The sequence below is a fragment of the Leptosomus discolor genome, chromosome 2, assembly GCF_034619465.1.
Source record: "Leptosomus discolor isolate bLepDis1 chromosome 2, bLepDis1.hap2, whole genome shotgun sequence".
Lineage (NCBI taxonomy): Eukaryota > Metazoa > Chordata > Aves > Leptosomiformes > Leptosomidae > Leptosomus > Leptosomus discolor.
Window position 1 is genome coordinate 68,990,191 of NC_141392.1, and position 17,376 is coordinate 69,007,566.

Sequence of the window (17,376 nt, forward strand, 5' to 3'; positions counted from 1 at the left end):
ATTATTCTCATCTCTACCATAGTCACAAGAATTAACAAATACCTTAAAAAGTTATTTGGACTCAGATGGTTAGTTACATTAACAAAGATGGCTGTCCTGTTTAATTACATTTAAAAAATGCAAAATCAAGAGCCCTGAAGAAAAAGAGATTTTAGCATTTCGCTTTTAAATACAATTTAAATATAACAGAATTAACCTTTTGCTGGTATAGTTCAGCAAAGCACTACTGAAACAACATCTTATGAGATCACATTTTCCATGTCCAATTTCATCTTCAGCAGTTTTCAGAAGCCCGTTTCAAAATATGAAATTTGGAAGGAAAAGGAGAGCATTAGAAATAAAGTGTGTAACAAACGGAAATACAGTAAACATTACATTATATGGTAAACAGTGAAATGTAAATCTACCCCCGTCCTTGCAATTTCTGGACACGAAGCAGCAGAATGTAAATTGATATGAAGAACTCTTAAAAGTGCATTTTTTTTATGCAAAAAGATAGTCCATGACTGAAGACTGAATCCATCTGCTTACCCAGAGCTTACATAAGGCATGAAAATGTTTCTTGACTGCATCAGCACTTTTACAGGACAGGTTTAAAATATCTGAACAGCTTGTCTGGATTCTGTAAGTACATTTTCCTTCTAAAAATGACGTAAATGTGGCATCATATTAGTAACATCATGCTGAGAGTAAGTTAAAATTTCAACAATACTGTTTTCGGTCTGACAAGTTTTCCACCAGATGAACGCTGAATGAGGTTAGCATGCAACTGTGTTTAAACAGGTATGTGCAAAATCCACGTTTATGCTAAAAAAATATTTTTACACAATAAACTTCTCTTCTGATTTTGATTCATCCAAAACACTTCAGATTAATTTTTCAAGTTTTGATAAGCCAAATAAGCAAGCTCCAAAAAGGTTTTCTTTTGCAAAATATTCATTTTTTTAATAAACTAATTGCTATTATAACTAGGTGGGTTTTTTTAAAAATATATCTGGAAAGAACCAGCTGGAATTATGCTTAGAAATTTCTGGGTTTTTTTTTTGCTAGGGAGTAAGTAATTAAAGCTTATCACGCATTTTTACCTTTGAAATCAGGGTACGCACTCTAAGATCAGTTTTCATTTCCCTACCTTCTGGTATTTCACGGGCAGGCTAAGTGGAGCATCAATGATTAATCGCCTAATATAAGCACTCTGTTCCTTACTGAAGGGAGAACGTATAGATCCTGAGCCCTTGTGTGCAGAAAGATAGGGAAGAATCAGCCAGGAAGCTACAGGCCTGTGCAACTGCAACAAGCTGCACTTGTTAGTTTTACTAAGAAAGAAGTTTGGGGGTATTGTGTTACCGGTTGAGCAGCACTTAAGTGGAAAAAAACCCCACTGCTAGTCTTGCAGTTGCATCAAGGCTCAGCTGGTTTTTCACATAACAGTAGCAAGACAAACCACAAAACATATCAACAACATAACTTTTTAAATGCTGTGTGCCCTCTTTTTCAGGTTTATGTGCCAAATCCAAAAAATACTGAACAGCTGTATTTACGATTCTTACACTGTGCTAACATCTGTTACACTGAAGAAAGCAGACTTTTAAGATTTGTTATTTAACACTATCTATGGATGTTGTTTCTAACTTTATTAGTGACTCAAAGCATTAAGAAGGTCTCTATTATACTAAAAGCTAGTATTCCTTGCTCTGACAGTTTGCTTCAAGAACAACGTTGTTTGGAAATTCTTCCCTACTCCCTGCCCTCTCCTGCACTTACTGAACAGCACTAGCATCACTCTACGGGTGAGAGGACCAGCTCCATAGTAGTTTGCACTTCTTCAGAAGTGAACCAGATTGTCAAGTTGCTGCACAGCGGCTATCAACACATTTCCAGATATTTTTGTTGAAGTATCTGTGACCAATTTCCATACTGGCATCAAAATGGGTACAACATCTCTGGTTTAATGGGGCTATGACTGATGTCAGGAATGGAGCTGATCCACTGCAACTGTAAGGCTGCAAAATTAAAAGAAACTAAGCAATTATCTCTCTAATTCTTCAGGTAGGATTCTTTCCATCAGCACAATCAGAGACCTAATACAGGTTATAAAATTAACAGTAATCCATGGTTCTTATCCACCACTTGGACTTCCACAATTATCATACCAAGAATTACGAACGATACAAGCTTTGCTCAATAAACAAAAAAACACAGCTAAATTTTAAAAAACTCATGAGTCTGCATGGCAAACTATGTGGCCATTGAATATTAAACAGTTTCTCAGATCTAACTGGCAAGAGAAACCATTCAATCACTGGAGAATTTATACTCTGACAGAACTACTGCCCTACCCACATACCATTTAACATCACACAAGCTATGGCAGTCTTCAGAAGAGCAGAAAGGCCCTTGGCTAAAAGCAATACCTGATGGTGAACCAAAACCCCTTCTAGTTAAATTGGCAATAGTCCCTACAAATTAGTATTTTTAATAAAGTAAAACTTCACGTTGATCAAACTTTCAGAACCAATAAATGGATGTAAATTACAAAACCAAGAGTTACGAAGTCAGCATTAGTAACATCAAAACCAAGGAGAAAATCCTCCCTTACTTACACATTTGCACTGCCCCGAAAGAAGATAACAGATCACTCAAAGTGCACTGTATTTTAATGACACTTGAAAGACAGGAATACGCTGTTTATCGTAGAGGTGGGGGTAACTGAAGACTAACAGACCTTTTTGTACGGAACTAAAACTGATGGGTCAGCTACAGCATGAGGCTACTCAGAACTGCACTGCTGCCTCTTGCTTGTATTCCTTCTTATTCAGCTTCTTACTCTCACTGCCTAATAGGCGGACAGAAGGAAAAGCACAATTATTTTCCGGGCAAAGCTCCTGGATAAGCTCTGCAAACACACCTAACGATGCTCTGCCATGCTGCAGCAGTCAGAAACACCCTGCCACTGACATGGTTGAGCAGCACTGAAATTTGAATGAAATACAACTAAATACTCGAGTGGAGAAAGCATCCCTCTCCGGACTGGCGTGCCCAGCCAGCCCTCCCCAGCAGGAGCAGGACTGGGCACACAGAGCGCAGCGCTGCTGGGACTGACTGCAAACCGATTTCCAGGCAAGCTTCCAATAGAAGGCTAGTGTAGAACGGATTTAAGTATTTCCTAGTCTGAATTCAGATATCAGTGAACAACTTCACAAAAGGATAAATAATCTTAAATAATAAATGAGGTGAAAGCAATCCTGATGATCAGCATACAGTAGCGTGAAATCTGCCTTAGCAGGTTAATTCAGCTGCCTGATGAAGTTTTCTGCTAATAAAGATGGGTTAGAACAGTCTGATGGTTTCTTTACAGTTACAAAAACCAAAACACGTTTACATAATAAAAGAACAACATCCATGAATTCCCGTACAACAAAGTTCATTCCATTTCTTTCAAATTGATAAATTAATGCTTGTAAAACAAATGACATGACTTTGATGTATGTAAGATTTCCTGTGATATGAGAATAGTTGCTTAAAAGCTAACATTTTATTGAATGAAGTTTTGTACTAAACTACTTCTCATATTTCAGTTAGTTATGTAATATTGATTAAAAGTTGTATTTATGTACTATCCTAGTGGGAAAATTTTTATATGGATGGAAAAAGACTTCCATATCTCTACTCTGCCTGGCTCTTAAAATTTTTTCCTGTTCTACAGAAAAGCAAAAGCAAATATTATTGTCATTCCTGTGTTGTTTTTTTTTTTTTTCCTACAGGGAAAGCAAGATTAGACTCATCTTTACAAGGTCAAAGATGCCTCATTTTGCTATGTGTAGAAAATGAAGAGCCATTTCCCTTTGATTTAATCTGTTCCGATGAAATCAAAATGGCCTAGATGAAATGATAATGTAGGAGTTGTGTGTTCCTTTCCTCCACCCACGACGACATGCTTTCTGAATATAAATAAGTGCAGATCTATTATCTTCCCTTTTATGCTCCTTATTCTAGCACCCTAATTTCAGGTCTTACTGAACTCCCATCAGAAGCTGAAAGTGGCAAACATGGCAGAGTGAAAACAGCTACAAAGACTGTAAGAATCTCTCACATATTTATAAAGAACCAGGAAAGGAAATTAATCCACTATATAGTTAATTACAGATAATCTCAAGTATTAAAATATTATCAAGTGGAATAGTTTGACACAATATTACAGACTGCATTGCAAACCCAAATCTATTTATGTATGTCTATCTCGCTCTCTGAGGTCTGAAGGTTTTTCTAAATAATACAAAAATATCTTCATTATTTGACATTTAAAGAAAGGAATAAAAATCCCTGAGTAAGCCAAAGACAACTAATATGTACAGCCTCAGAAAACACACTCAAAAACAAGACCCATTTTAAGGCAGCTTCCAACCTCAGACAGAACACAAATAGAAAACTGATGTGTCACAGAAGAACAAACCTAATTAACAGGTGGATTTGCATCGACAATAGGCTTTGAACTTTACTTCTAAATGTCATTGCTTCCTGGCTTAATTTGCAAATTTTAGAAAGGTACTATTTCTACTCTTGGGGCAGTAAGGTCAACATGCCCTTAAATTCAAATTGAAACATTAAGAACTTGTTGACTACTATGGTGTGCTTGTAACACACTGTTTCAACAAGAAAAAAAACAACCCAAGAAAACAAAACCAGAAGCTGTCAGAAAACAAGCATACTAGTCAGCTATGGTAAGCTGATATTTGTGCAGGTAAACAAAATTCATCAATTTCTTCCACTGAGGCTTCGAATTCAAAAGAGTATCTCGTAACAGTATTATGTTGGGCAGACTACTATTTGCTTAAAAGTTACAACTAGATTCAGATTTAATAACAATTTTTGAAGAAAGTGGTGCAAAGCACATCCTCTCAAATGATGTGCTATTTGTGGGCCTAAATTTTGAAGTCTGTAGACTCTTTAGGACATTTGCCATCTCCCTGCTTCCCCTCTCCCCATATATATACAAACATACATACATACATATATATATATATATATGTATCTTCAAACACATACACACAAAGAGTACCTTCACAGTACAAATCCAATCTTCTTTAAGATCAGCTTGTATTTTTAAACTATAAAGTAGGTATTTCTCTTATTCATTTCCTTTCTTTATTGTTTCAGTGTTCTGCTTACACAAATTTGTTTTATTCTAATTTTTTTCTTTTAAGTTATATTTGTACAATAAATTTGGATAAGAACTAAAAGAGAAAAAATTCCTCAGTAGCTGATTCCTAACGCTGAATGACATTGCTCTTGTGACGATGTGCTGAGAACGAGGTCTGGTAGCAAACAGTGGTACTCTGAAGTCAGGAAAAAAGAGCAAGCATAGCTATTCTCTTCAGACCTGTAATGTGCCACGAAGAGAAACACTGTAAGCAGAGAGTAAGAATGAAATGGTCTCCTATGAATTTATGGCCCCTCCTCTTACCCAAAATTCACATATTTTCCTCATGAGACATCAGTGGATGCTCTAAGATTTATGTAGCCTACTTCAAATAAACGAACAAAACATGCTATTTAGGTTATAAAATTTCATCAAGTCAATCTTCACACAACTAGTGGGTGGCATGTGTATCATATGCCAAGTCAGAACAGAAGAGCAGGTTTCCAGCTGCCCTGCAAACACACTTCAGGGATATCTTGGGACAGAACAGGCCACTGTCCTTTTCTAGTATCTAAACCCTTCAAATTTTTTCTGTACTGGGAGAGTTTCAAAATGCTGTACTCCTCTAACAAATCTGTCACCCCCCCAGTCAATATTAATAGACTTTCGTAAATTAAATACCAAAGTGAAATGGATCAGCCTATTTGTATGACGGAGCTTCAATGCTGAGGGTATTTCCCCCTCTGAGGCACTGCAGTTTGGCCGTGGCAATCTACATTTGCCCAGTAGCTGCAGGACTCAGAAGATAACCAGCTGTCGTGCTCTGGCATGTGACGGGGTTTCGGTATGCTGAACAGAATGCTGTGTGATGGAAGTTATTTACAGAAGTAGTTTTTAATACCAAAAGTAGTATGCTCAGTATACAGTAAGAGTCCAAACACTTCTAAGCATTTCCCCCTTAAAGGCCAACACTGAAGTTAAACGGAGCACATGTTAGCAGTTAAATGCTTTCTTCACAGGCCAAATCGGTAGTAGAGTTGTGGCTACAATACAGACTTTGATTGTCTAGTTCAGAAACTTAGACTCAAAAAACCCTCCAAAGTAATAAATCAAAAAAACCCAAACCCAAAACATTTAAAAAGCAGCAGTCAGGGGGGCCCATCTTGTTCGGAGTGCACCAGAGCACAGAGGCTTTGCGGTCTGCAGTAGTGTTTTCGGCTGAGGGAAGATGGCAGGAGATGCCCCATTCTTCTTCCAGGGCGGTGGCTTTGCTGCTGTTACCAGCACTGTATTGCTCTGTTGCACAAAGCGCATATAGCCCTTGTGGGACCAGCTCAGTTCAGGTGAGTAAGGCCCATCCTTACCAGGGCATACCTGTCCGTGACCTTTTCCTCTGCTTTTTACAAAGGCAATAGATAGGAAACACAAATAAACCTGCCAAAAGAATAAAATAAGAAGAAAACCTTAATTAAAATCAATCCTTTATGCACACATTGTGTTCTCTCAATGTACAGAGTAATTCAGATGCAGCTTTCCACATCTCAAGAGAATTTAGACAAGGCATTTGGAGAAGCAGAAGAAATATTAGCCTGCAACAGTCTCTTCAGTAACAAGTGAAGCTACACTTTCTGTTTTACTTCACAACAAATTCCTGCTAACCCTACTCCCACTTCTGACAAATTAATTCCTGAACAATGCTGTTTTGTGTAAGATACAAACTTAAAACTTTTAAAAGCACTTTGGCAATCCTTAGATCTAAAGTCAAGGCTAATTTAACTAAACTAGTTTTCAACTAGTTTCAAGTTTCAGCTTTACTTTTTTTTAAAATTTATTTATTTTTACAAACATTCTCATCTATTGTGAAGTAATACCAAATGTTTATCCTTGCCTAGGCAGGGAACTATTTATTCTTAAAAGTCTTTTGAGAGAAAGGAAGCTGTAAAAAGAAAAATAAATCAATCTGATTCATTCAAGTGAAAAATAGTTTGTCTACTCTTTCAAACCAAATGAGAAGCATCTCCCCCTTTCTCTTGCCACCAGCTGACTGAAATGGTGAAAGATTTCCTTATCAGTCACCAGGGTCCTTGCTTTGCTCAATAGCCTTGTAAATGGTGTAAAATGGTTTTCAGCTATGATACTGAGATTACTTTAACAGTTGTGTTGGTAGTAAATACTGCTGTAATTACCTCAAACCCAAAACTTTCCTGTAAATAATCAATGTTTTTGGAATTGCTCACACTGCTCTTCCTGATCATACCTTATCTGGCCACACCTAGGATGGGACTTCAATGGCATACTGGGTATTACTGCAATTACTGCTATTGTATTACTGCAAAACCCTCTTATTTTTTATTATAAGCAAAAGACTGTTTTTTTCCCAGCATAGGTTCTACCAGATTGCTAAGCAAAATAAGTTTTACTGGCTTTAAGTTGTCTTTATTGCCTGTATTTTTGACATAAAAATGCCACTAAAAAGAATAAATATTTAAAGACAGATCTATATATAGAGAGAGATATCTATCTTTAGGGAATCCAACTCAGAATATTGATACAGGAAAAAAAGATATGTATTCTTAGCCTAAAAACTGAAATTAACAGCAATATTCCTTATTTGGCCAGAAGTAATCTACAAAAGCTGCAATAATATTTTGGTTATATGCTGACTTGTTACGTACAATCTTATTAATGTAACTAACCTGGGATATGTTGGCTTTATTATATCAAAATAAAAGGGTGCCACATCCCAAAATGCCTCAGGGCTGGACATACACTGCAAATTTTTAACGCATAAGTAGTTTAGTGAAGAGTGTGAAGCAGCACGATCCCCAATTGACATATTACTGCCAACGTAAAATGTGGATATGCACTTACACGAGCAAAATTATATATTTATCATTACGGCTTATTTAATTTCTGTGGGAGAATTCAGCTAAGCCAGACAAAGACAGCAGAGTTGCTAGAATAACAATCAGTACAACCACATTACCAGAGCGTCAATACTGTATCAAATGAGTTCACAGTACCGTTTTTTGTAATGGATTGCAATCTGGCTGCCTATGCACTGAATCAGATTTTGAGATTGACTCATCCCAATTTGCTGCTTTGTTGTGTTGTTGTTGCATCTTTAAGCGGGAGGGCTCTGTCTGGGGAGCATGCCTAGTGCCCCCAAAATCTTGTCATGCACATGTCCAACATCTTAGAATTGTGATTCACTGAGGTCATTAAAGGGAGAGTCCAAGTCAGCCAGCCTCAAGGACTATGTTTAAATTACACTGACTTTTTTTACTAGTTTAACTATAGTAGTTAAAAACTTTGGTTCAGAAAACCAAATAATTGGGGAAAACAAAATAAAGTTAACAGGCATAAAATGCAAGTAAATAAAAAGAAGATTCTAAAGACAAATGTTTTAGAAAAAAAGTGATGTGCTTTATATGAAAAAAAAAATAGTCTATGGAATTTGTACTGTGTGTCCATCTCTGAGATGAAAATACTGAAATGTCACCCCAAAAGTCACTGCAAAACCAGAATCACTCACTCGCATATGTAACTCTTACCTATGACAACAGCTACAGCTCCCAGTGCCAGTCCCAGAACCAGTATTAGGGGTGTAATGAGTAGTTTTCCAGCTGAAATGCAAAATTCATTAAACAATTCAAAGTAGGCATTTTATTTTTCCCTATCCAGCCATGCATAAATATTTCGATTTTGGACTCCCAAAAGCTGGTTCACTCTTTTAATACTTCACTAGGACTCTTTTTGTAAATTCATCCTACAAATCCAGCTAGGAGCTAACACTGCTCAGCCCGCTCCCTGCACACATTTCTCTCTGCCCTCTTCACCCGGCACAACTCTCCGAGCACAGCTCATTTTGTACATTAACAGTTAGCTTGCATTCACTTCTGTTTCCATTCTGAAATCCCTCAGGCACTGACAGGAATGTGATAGCTATAAAGATACTATTATTTGGCTCCTCCAGAATCCTACTGCACAGCAACCAGCCTGGAAAGATGCCAAGCAAGCCAGCATCTTTGAGAGTTTAGGTCAGCTCAAGGCGATGAGACCATCACCTCTAAATACGCTTCTGCTCGCTTTAAAAGGTTATAGTAACGTCCTCGTGTACAATTGTGATTTAGGCCTAAATCAAACCACAGCCAGGTCTTTTGGATCAACGTTTAAAAGGATACCTTGCTGCTTTTACATGAGTAAGGCAGTGAGGTTGTGTGGCACACAGGCTAGAGCGCAGACTAAGAACAAATAAAACATGCTCATATTCTTTATTTCTGTTGAGTTCATGATCTGTAGAAATGCATGGAGGGGAGGCAGGGTTCCTTCTGAAACACTTAAGCTGAAACTGAACTTTGAATCCAAGTTATCTGTCTTGCGTTGCATGCTTTCATCTGAACGGCAGAATCTCCCTGGCTGTGCTGGCTGAGGAGCTGGATCAAAGTTGTCACTAGTCTGAGCTGTTTGAAAATGCAGCAGGGCAGGCGTTTTTACTGATAACACCAGCAGTCTGATCAAAGAATTGCTTAATTTCAAGTCCCTAAGTTAAACATGTGTTTAAAAGACCACCTCTAGAAAGGGAGGAAAAGTGAGTTCGTTACCTCTCTTCCCTGCCCTTCCCTCTCTCAAGTCACTTGTATCAGATTTCAGTAAATGTATTACTTCATTCAATAATGATGTAAACCTCTCCATAACCTGAGCCACTAATTTGGGCAGTCTTGGAAGGAAAAATGATGTATTTTGGCAATATTTACAGCAGTTAATTGAATTGGACCTTTTCAAACTCTGTTTTGATAGCTTTTAAACTTCATAGGAGTGTTGTGGGTGGGAAACATTAATTCCTAGAAGAAAAAGATTGGCAAATATTATTGGCATTACTCTAGTTGCTAGGCATCCTAATGGCAGACCTTCTTGGGACTCCACTGCACTGCATTCTATACACAGAGAAGCTGTCAAACAAATTATTCAAATGTAGACAGAAGGAATATAATGATGGGACACCTCAAGAAAGCTCCAAAAATGAGCAATTAAAAAGCACTTAAAGAACATTACCAGAGCCTTTAAAAATTTCAAAGTAAAGCTTATAAAAGGTTGTTTTAAGGTATGAACTCTCTTTTTTAATAACCATGTCATTAGAATGTTAGAAAGTTATGACATTTGGTACCAAAATTATTGAAAACTTAAACCATTGAACTGGTGACTAAGTACACAGAAACAGTCTCTGCAGCAAGGGCTAAGCTAGCTTTTGACTGGAGTAATTTCTTTGCAGACAAAAAGAACAGTTCCTAAGCTAATTCAGTTTAAGAACTTGTTTACTTACATTTGACAAACTAACTCAGAGCTGAAATAAACCATGAGTGTCTTTTTCCTTCTGCTTGTGAATATGAAGTTACGAGTATTGTGTTGTTCCAAGATCTTATACAAAAAAATGACCTTTCATCATCATGGGACAGTATCTTCCTTTGGTTATCAATGCATTCTAAAGGTTAAACTTTAAAACCAAAAAAACCCACCTTTTCTTCTCATACATTACCACATTTAAATCCTTTATCTTTCTTTACCTTTGCAAACTAAAATTAAGGAACAAGTGAACACGAGGTGAACAAGACTTGCACAAGGTACCATCAGGTAAGAGCACAAACAGCAGCAATCACTGCAAAGCAGCAGATGGGTACCTTTTACTGCAATCATTTTTATCAGTACTGTATGAAACAATTATAAAATGCTCCATTTTACACGTCTGAATTGAACATTACTTTATAGCCAATTCCAGTTTGTCACACACCATTTGTCATAATGTGAAGGATTATGAAGCTCTAATCACAGAGGGAATTATGCTGCTGAGACTAAGGACATTTATTGCAGGCACTAAACTTCCCAAAGATCCACCGTCCTACGCCTGTTAGCTCCGAGACTGCTAGCAGAGACAGCAAACGTAAAAATTGCCTCAGAGCAGAATAAAATCTTGGGTCATTAGTCCATGTGGTGAACTCAGCAGGAAGTTGTGATAGCCAGTCTGGTAACGTTCAAAGCTAGTTTTTAAGGCTAACTTAAAAAAGAAATGGTTGTAAATAAAACAAGCCGCAAAGGGGAACCTTTTTACAATTCTGCTGAAATGAATGGTACACAAGTTCTCTACCGGGCTGCTCAGCGTGAACATTTAGACATCTGTGGTAATGTAGTAACTGTATTTGCAGGTGTCTCAGAGGGGTTGCATTACTTGTGATAGAGAATGATGTTTTTCTGCAAAATGAGGAAATGTTTGGGGAAGCACAAGGGACTACTTTTCTCTTGCATAACTCTGGTTTTGGCTGTGGGGTTTAGGATAATTTACACAAAACCCCATAAATCTTTAGAGAATGCTTTGCCATGTAAAAAATTAATATACTAGTTTTAGAAAACAAAAGCAATCACTAGCATATGAGAAATGAAAAGTTCTTATCATACTTTTAAGCAACAGAGCCACTGAAAGTGTCTACTTACAAATCAAAACAGTCATATCTACGCAGATTTAAGTTCTAATACAAGTTTGTCTCTGGTTTTAGAGAGTCCTGTCAAGCGTACAGAGGAGACTTCTTACAAACCAGACCAACTTAAATGAAGGTTGGATTCTAGAAATGCATGCTTGCTTCTGTGGTGCTCAAAGCCACGCATACATAAAGTGAATCTTGCACTGTCTTGGGACAGGAGTACATGTCAGACGGATCTGAAAACACGCTGCTTTCAGAATCCTATTTGAGATGCTGTTTACCATGCAAAAAATTTCATTTGCTTTAACAGCATCATTACACGTTGTGTCCTGTTACATATCCATGAAGTACCTAGCAATTGATTTTTGAATATAATTCACCCAACTGAATTCAGGTGGTATTTAAGCGGTACCTTAAGTACATTTAAGACAATTGAACATTTTTTTTCTTTCTGTGCAATTTCATCACTAACTCCAGTTATAACCAAAGATTCTGCCTTCAGTGACTTAGCCAAATAATTACTATGAGAATGAAATCTCTAAGTACACTGGGACTGAAAGATAAAAGCAATTTCACCTTACTGTACTGGTCACAAGACAAAGTGTCTCTAAAAACTATGATGGCTAAAGAGAGAGAAATGTCAAATTCAGAGACCACTTCTGCTCCCAGGTTATTTTCTTTTCCCTGTAATTTCTATTACCTTTACAAAACCATTAGTTTGTGAAGAATGTTTAAATTTATGCTGCCATAAATGCTTTTCCCTTTTTTTTTTTTTTTTTATTATGGAACAGTTTGTGATTGTAGGCACAAGCACTTGCTTTTCCACAGAAACCATGATAGCTTGCCAGCCTGCCATGAAGTGTTCTTTCCTTTCTACACACCCTACCCACCCAGATTTGGTAGAAACCAGACAAAAAACCTTCTCTGCACAAGGCTACAAAATCACCACATTTACTTATTTCTTCTCTATAGCAAGAAGGTAACAAACAAAAAAAATCACGGAAGAAAACCTACCTAGCAACACCTCACTAGTCTCCCACTGACAGCTGAGATAACGTTCTCTTCATTTCACTACTTAGCTAAGTAGCAGAAGCACTTTACTGCAGGAAATCCAACCTTTATTTCTTGCTACACATTACTAAAATTTGGAGACTATATTTTAAAGGCCTATCTCTCTGCTACCATCTCCTCTTTCTAACTACTTCTGCTGACTCCCAGAACGGAACCAAACCCCAGGCTTGTACCTGGGGTACACCTACTGATGATAATGCTCCCCTCTCGCCTGATAAAGCCTTAATGTATTGCATTTACAGTTCTAGATACCAGGATATCTGGGTCTAGACGTAATCCCTAACTGGAATGAAACGTTCCTGCGTTTTCAACTTGATCTTAAATGATTAAGAGTAGGAAGCTTCCGTTCAAAAAAACAAAATAATTCAGATGATCATGACAAAGAAGAATCTGATGGAGGGTCTATAAAAGAAAGATATGAGAAGGCAAGCAAGCTATTATTTACTCAATTTCATGATAACAGAAATAACCAACGAAATTATCAGGAATCAGTAAAAAAGTAAGAGAGGAACAGAAGTACTTTCTCTACACAATGCATAGTGAAATCCTACAGCCTCTGCCAAAGATGTTGAGGAAGCTAAAACCTAAGAACTGTATAAACTGATGAAGGATGCATCTATTGAGAGTTATTAAGCAAAGGTTCAGATACAAATCTCAACTCAGGAAGTACCTAGAACAATGACTACTGGAAATAGACAGGGAGTGAGATCTTTTTTCTAACTGACAACTGTTGAGGACAAAAATCACTAGGCAGACCTTTACATTTGCCCAGTTAACAGCCACAGATAAATTCTGTTCAAGTTTTACAAAGATAGCTGATCTTGCCAAACTTCCCCCGTTCAAGATGGCAGAATCTACAAACTGAACTGACACTGTATGTCAGGAGATAGATACAATCTTAGAACGGTATAATGCCTTCTTAAAAAGGCATGTGCGCTTGTGAGGAAAAACGTACAAAAATCCAGACTGGCTCACATATACCAATCACAGCCAAAATCTAATCCAATGGAGGAAGAGCAGTGAGCTGAATTCCCAAATTCTAACCTGATGAGCTGCTGAAATACTTATTTTTTGATTTTTCAGGTGTGAGTTTTGTTAGGGCTCTGGAGTGTTTTGGTAGTTATTCACACAGCATATCAGGATCAATATTAAAATTTAGAGCTTGAGACATGACAGGGATTTAAGGTCACGCTTATCAATGCAGAATTCTTTGAGTCATTGTCGACTTGGGTGTTAACACGCTATTGTAAAAACAAGGGCAATTACTACATGTGCTGGCAGGTTCAGCTAGCTCTGTCTCTATTCAAATGACGACCATTCCTGCGAGAAATAGCACTGTACGACAGATGTAGTCCTAGAGAGAAATTTTTAACAGAAAACCCTATGAAAATTTAAGCTGAGGCTTTGAGCTTTGCTAATCTTTCTTGGTTTGCTAATTAAGGCAAACCACAAGAATGCTTGCAAACAGGAAACGAAACTAAAATATCTTGTAGCTTCTCTACACGTGTTTTTATAAACATGAACTTATACACATCTTCACCACTGAACTTGAACTCACTTATGCACTTCTACGTTTCTTTACTGCCTCCAAGTCACTGTTTGCAAATACACTGATTTTCTTTCTTATTAGCAAAAGCTGTTTCGTTTTGGAAGGAAGAGATTGCATATTATTGTTTTCTAAAACAACAAACAGTGAAAATAGAAAATAATTTTAATAGTAGTTATGCACAGGCAGCACATGCACCTGTAATTTGGTCTTTGTATATGGCATTAAAACATGCCAACTACATATTTAGATACTTTACATGTAAACCATTGCAAAAATTAAGACAATAATAATGTTGTTTTTTTGCAGATCTATGTTGTGATAAAACCCACTTAATTTATATTTTATCTGCATTGTACACAGAAGACTTAATCTTGGAATAAGGTTACCCACGATTCTGCATGTGAGCAGCACAGACTTGGTAATGTCTCTGAGTGCAGTCTCTTTCTATCACAGATAATAATTCCACCAAACGTGCCAAGATCCATTCTAGAACAGGTTACACTGTTTGCCATTGTGGCTTTTAGTAAAAGCTCTTCTGAAACCTTACTAAATGCTTTGAAATTGTTCTTGAATTTTAAGCCTAAGATTATTCAGAAACAGTTTATACCCATGTGCTCTAGTCTAGATTAAAGACAATGCTGGCACTAGATCTTCTCATACATTGGAATTTATCTCTACAAAATATATCAGAGTATGCACATCCAATCACTTTGGATTTTCATCCACTTTCCTATTTATTTCTGTATCTAATTCACCTCTCATGAAGTCTGTTGCAAGTACCCGAGATCAAACTAATGGGCCTCGATGACTCACTGTCATGTCAAACAAGCATTCCAGGTTTGCGAGTCTCCCACAACTTTGCAGAGCATCAAGACTGGTGTTCTCTTTACCAGGCCTATGAGTTTGTGTGCCAACTCTTGTGTTTAAAATGGAAATCACCTAGTTTTCTTACTAGAATACGTTTCGCTCAGGAGTATTGTTTTTTACTGCAGGTCTGCTGACTTCTATTTCCACATGTTCAGTCTCTTACCTTTACCTCTACATTCAACATCACCAATTGACAAGCTCAAAGGATTTCCTCATCCTAGGTGAATTCCAGGTCATCTCCAACTTCTGTGCCTTAATTCAAAGTCCTATTTTCCTGAACAGGTAAATGTAAACATTTTCTATAATGTTTCAGATAGCTTTACATGCTGTAAACTCACTACAATGACTGAACTTAATGTATATGTAAGGTACCACATAACATAATAATCTACTTAGTTATCTATTTTTCTTGTGCTTCTACAGGTTGAGACCAGTACACATCTGGTTCAAAAACAAATCAGGAGTGCCTTTTTTTTTTAATAACAAAAGTCATGCATTTGGCATCATATTCCTGTGACAGAAATTAATGTATATAGTTGTATTTTGTTTTAAGTTGGATTTCATCTATCTGAACTAAAGCTAACAGTTAAGGTAACTGTCCTCCTATTTAAAGGGGCAAACCTGAGCAGTTTGGTTTTTCAAACCCAGATCAGGTTCAAATCCAAACGCTTTATTCAAATGGATCCTTGACACAGAGGTTCATTTAAAAAAGGTTCCTGCTCCGATCCATTTCTCCTATATGCTTGTAGAATAACAATCACAGCCAGCAACATGCATATTGACAGTATTTTTCCAGTTTGCTTACATATAATTAAAAAGGGTTAGGAAACAGAAGCTATCAGATGAGGACAATACTTACACGCAGTCCACGGAGTACAAACGCTAAATATTTAAATATATTTAATAAGCCACCTTTTACATAACTAAACAACAGGCTGCCCATCTGATAATTTAAACCACTAGTTTTTATTTAACTATTATTGCCCCGCCAATCACCTCATCGTGCAGCGCTCCACAAGGAACATTTATCCACTCACCACAGACAGAGCCTCGCACTAATCTCCTTAAATGTGGTCTCTCGGGGAGGTAGCGGTATTTGCATCCAAAGATACTGAGGTTTGAGGTGTGATCTCCGAAGAACCGGAGCTGGCGGTACCTCTCCCCACAACGGTAACAGAAATTAGTGTTACACTGGGAACAGGTCATGTGGTCGCACCCTTCTGTTCTCTGGATGTGGATCTGTATAAGTGAAAGAAAAAAAGAAAATAACTATTTTTCCCCCCCTCCCTAAGCACAGGGAAGTAATCACTATCCTGTGCAGTTTGTGTGTCAGATGAAAAGACATCACCAGCAACCCCCTGCTTAACTCAGCATGTGCATTAATTAATACTGTAGCTGACCTAAGATGATAATGGTTGTCTAAGACATGTTTCAGAGCATCAAACATGAGTTATAGTTGTTGCCTATACATAACTTTCTATATAATTCTCCTTTTTTAAACACTTTGTACCAGATGAGAATCTGAATGATCCTAGCCCTTACTGAAAACTTTTTATTGCTGAAGTAGATACATTAGCAGCAAACTTTATTAAAAATAAAAACAGCACAGTAATATAGTAATGAACTCTGTTCAACCCCTCCACAGATGGGTTTCCTTTTTATGCCACCTGTGGCCCCAGTCCCTTTCCCATTACCATCACGAATTGATTTGACATTTTGTAATAAACACCAGAAAGGCTTTGCTGTTAGAGCGAATAATTTGAAAAGAATGGGTTGTTGGTCTTTTTTCTGTAAGAACTCCAAAGGATTCCAGAAACCATATAAAAGATTACACTAAGCTTTCGTAATGCCAGCAGTACAGCATGAAGCTGGGCTGCTTGCGTTCTACATCCATCTTTCTGTGACCGCCTGCAGAAATAGCTCCATTCCTGTATCTCCACATACTCTGCTGCAAAACTGGCACATTCACCTACTTTGCACAGATTTGGTAAGGCTTCAGTTTTAGTTAACAGTTCTGAGAGTCTTAGGAAAGAGGGTAGTCCTGGGGGTGAGTACTCCCCTACATGAAATATGATTACACAGCTACCTTAAATCTTGCCACTAAAAATACAACTAACAGTGGTAAACACACTTTTCCCAGCTCACAAAATTGCTAAAGACCCCACCATCCCAAGATCATGCTCCACAGTGGAATGGCAGATAAAATTACCTAATAACTGAGGTTGGAAGTGCCCCTCAGAGGTCATCTATTTTAACCCCTAGCTCCAAGCTGGGCT

At 37.4% G+C, this 17,376-nt stretch overlaps 1 protein-coding gene across 1 annotated transcript in view; it reads right to left on the reverse strand.

Moving 5' to 3' along the window:
* Nucleotides 1–6,500: 6,500 nt before the first annotated feature.
* The window catches only part of RNF217 (ring finger protein 217), a 58,282-nt gene continuing 47,406 nt past the window's right edge, over nt 6,501–17,376 (reverse strand). The window contains exons 4-6 of the mRNA XM_009957677.2: nt 16,138–16,339; nt 8,695–8,766; nt 6,501–6,574 (exon numbers count right to left, since the gene is read on the reverse strand). Coding sequence (XP_009955979.2) covers nt 6,501–6,574; nt 8,695–8,766; nt 16,138–16,339 — 348 coding nt within the window. The remainder of the gene's footprint in view (nt 6,575–8,694; nt 8,767–16,137; nt 16,340–17,376) is intronic.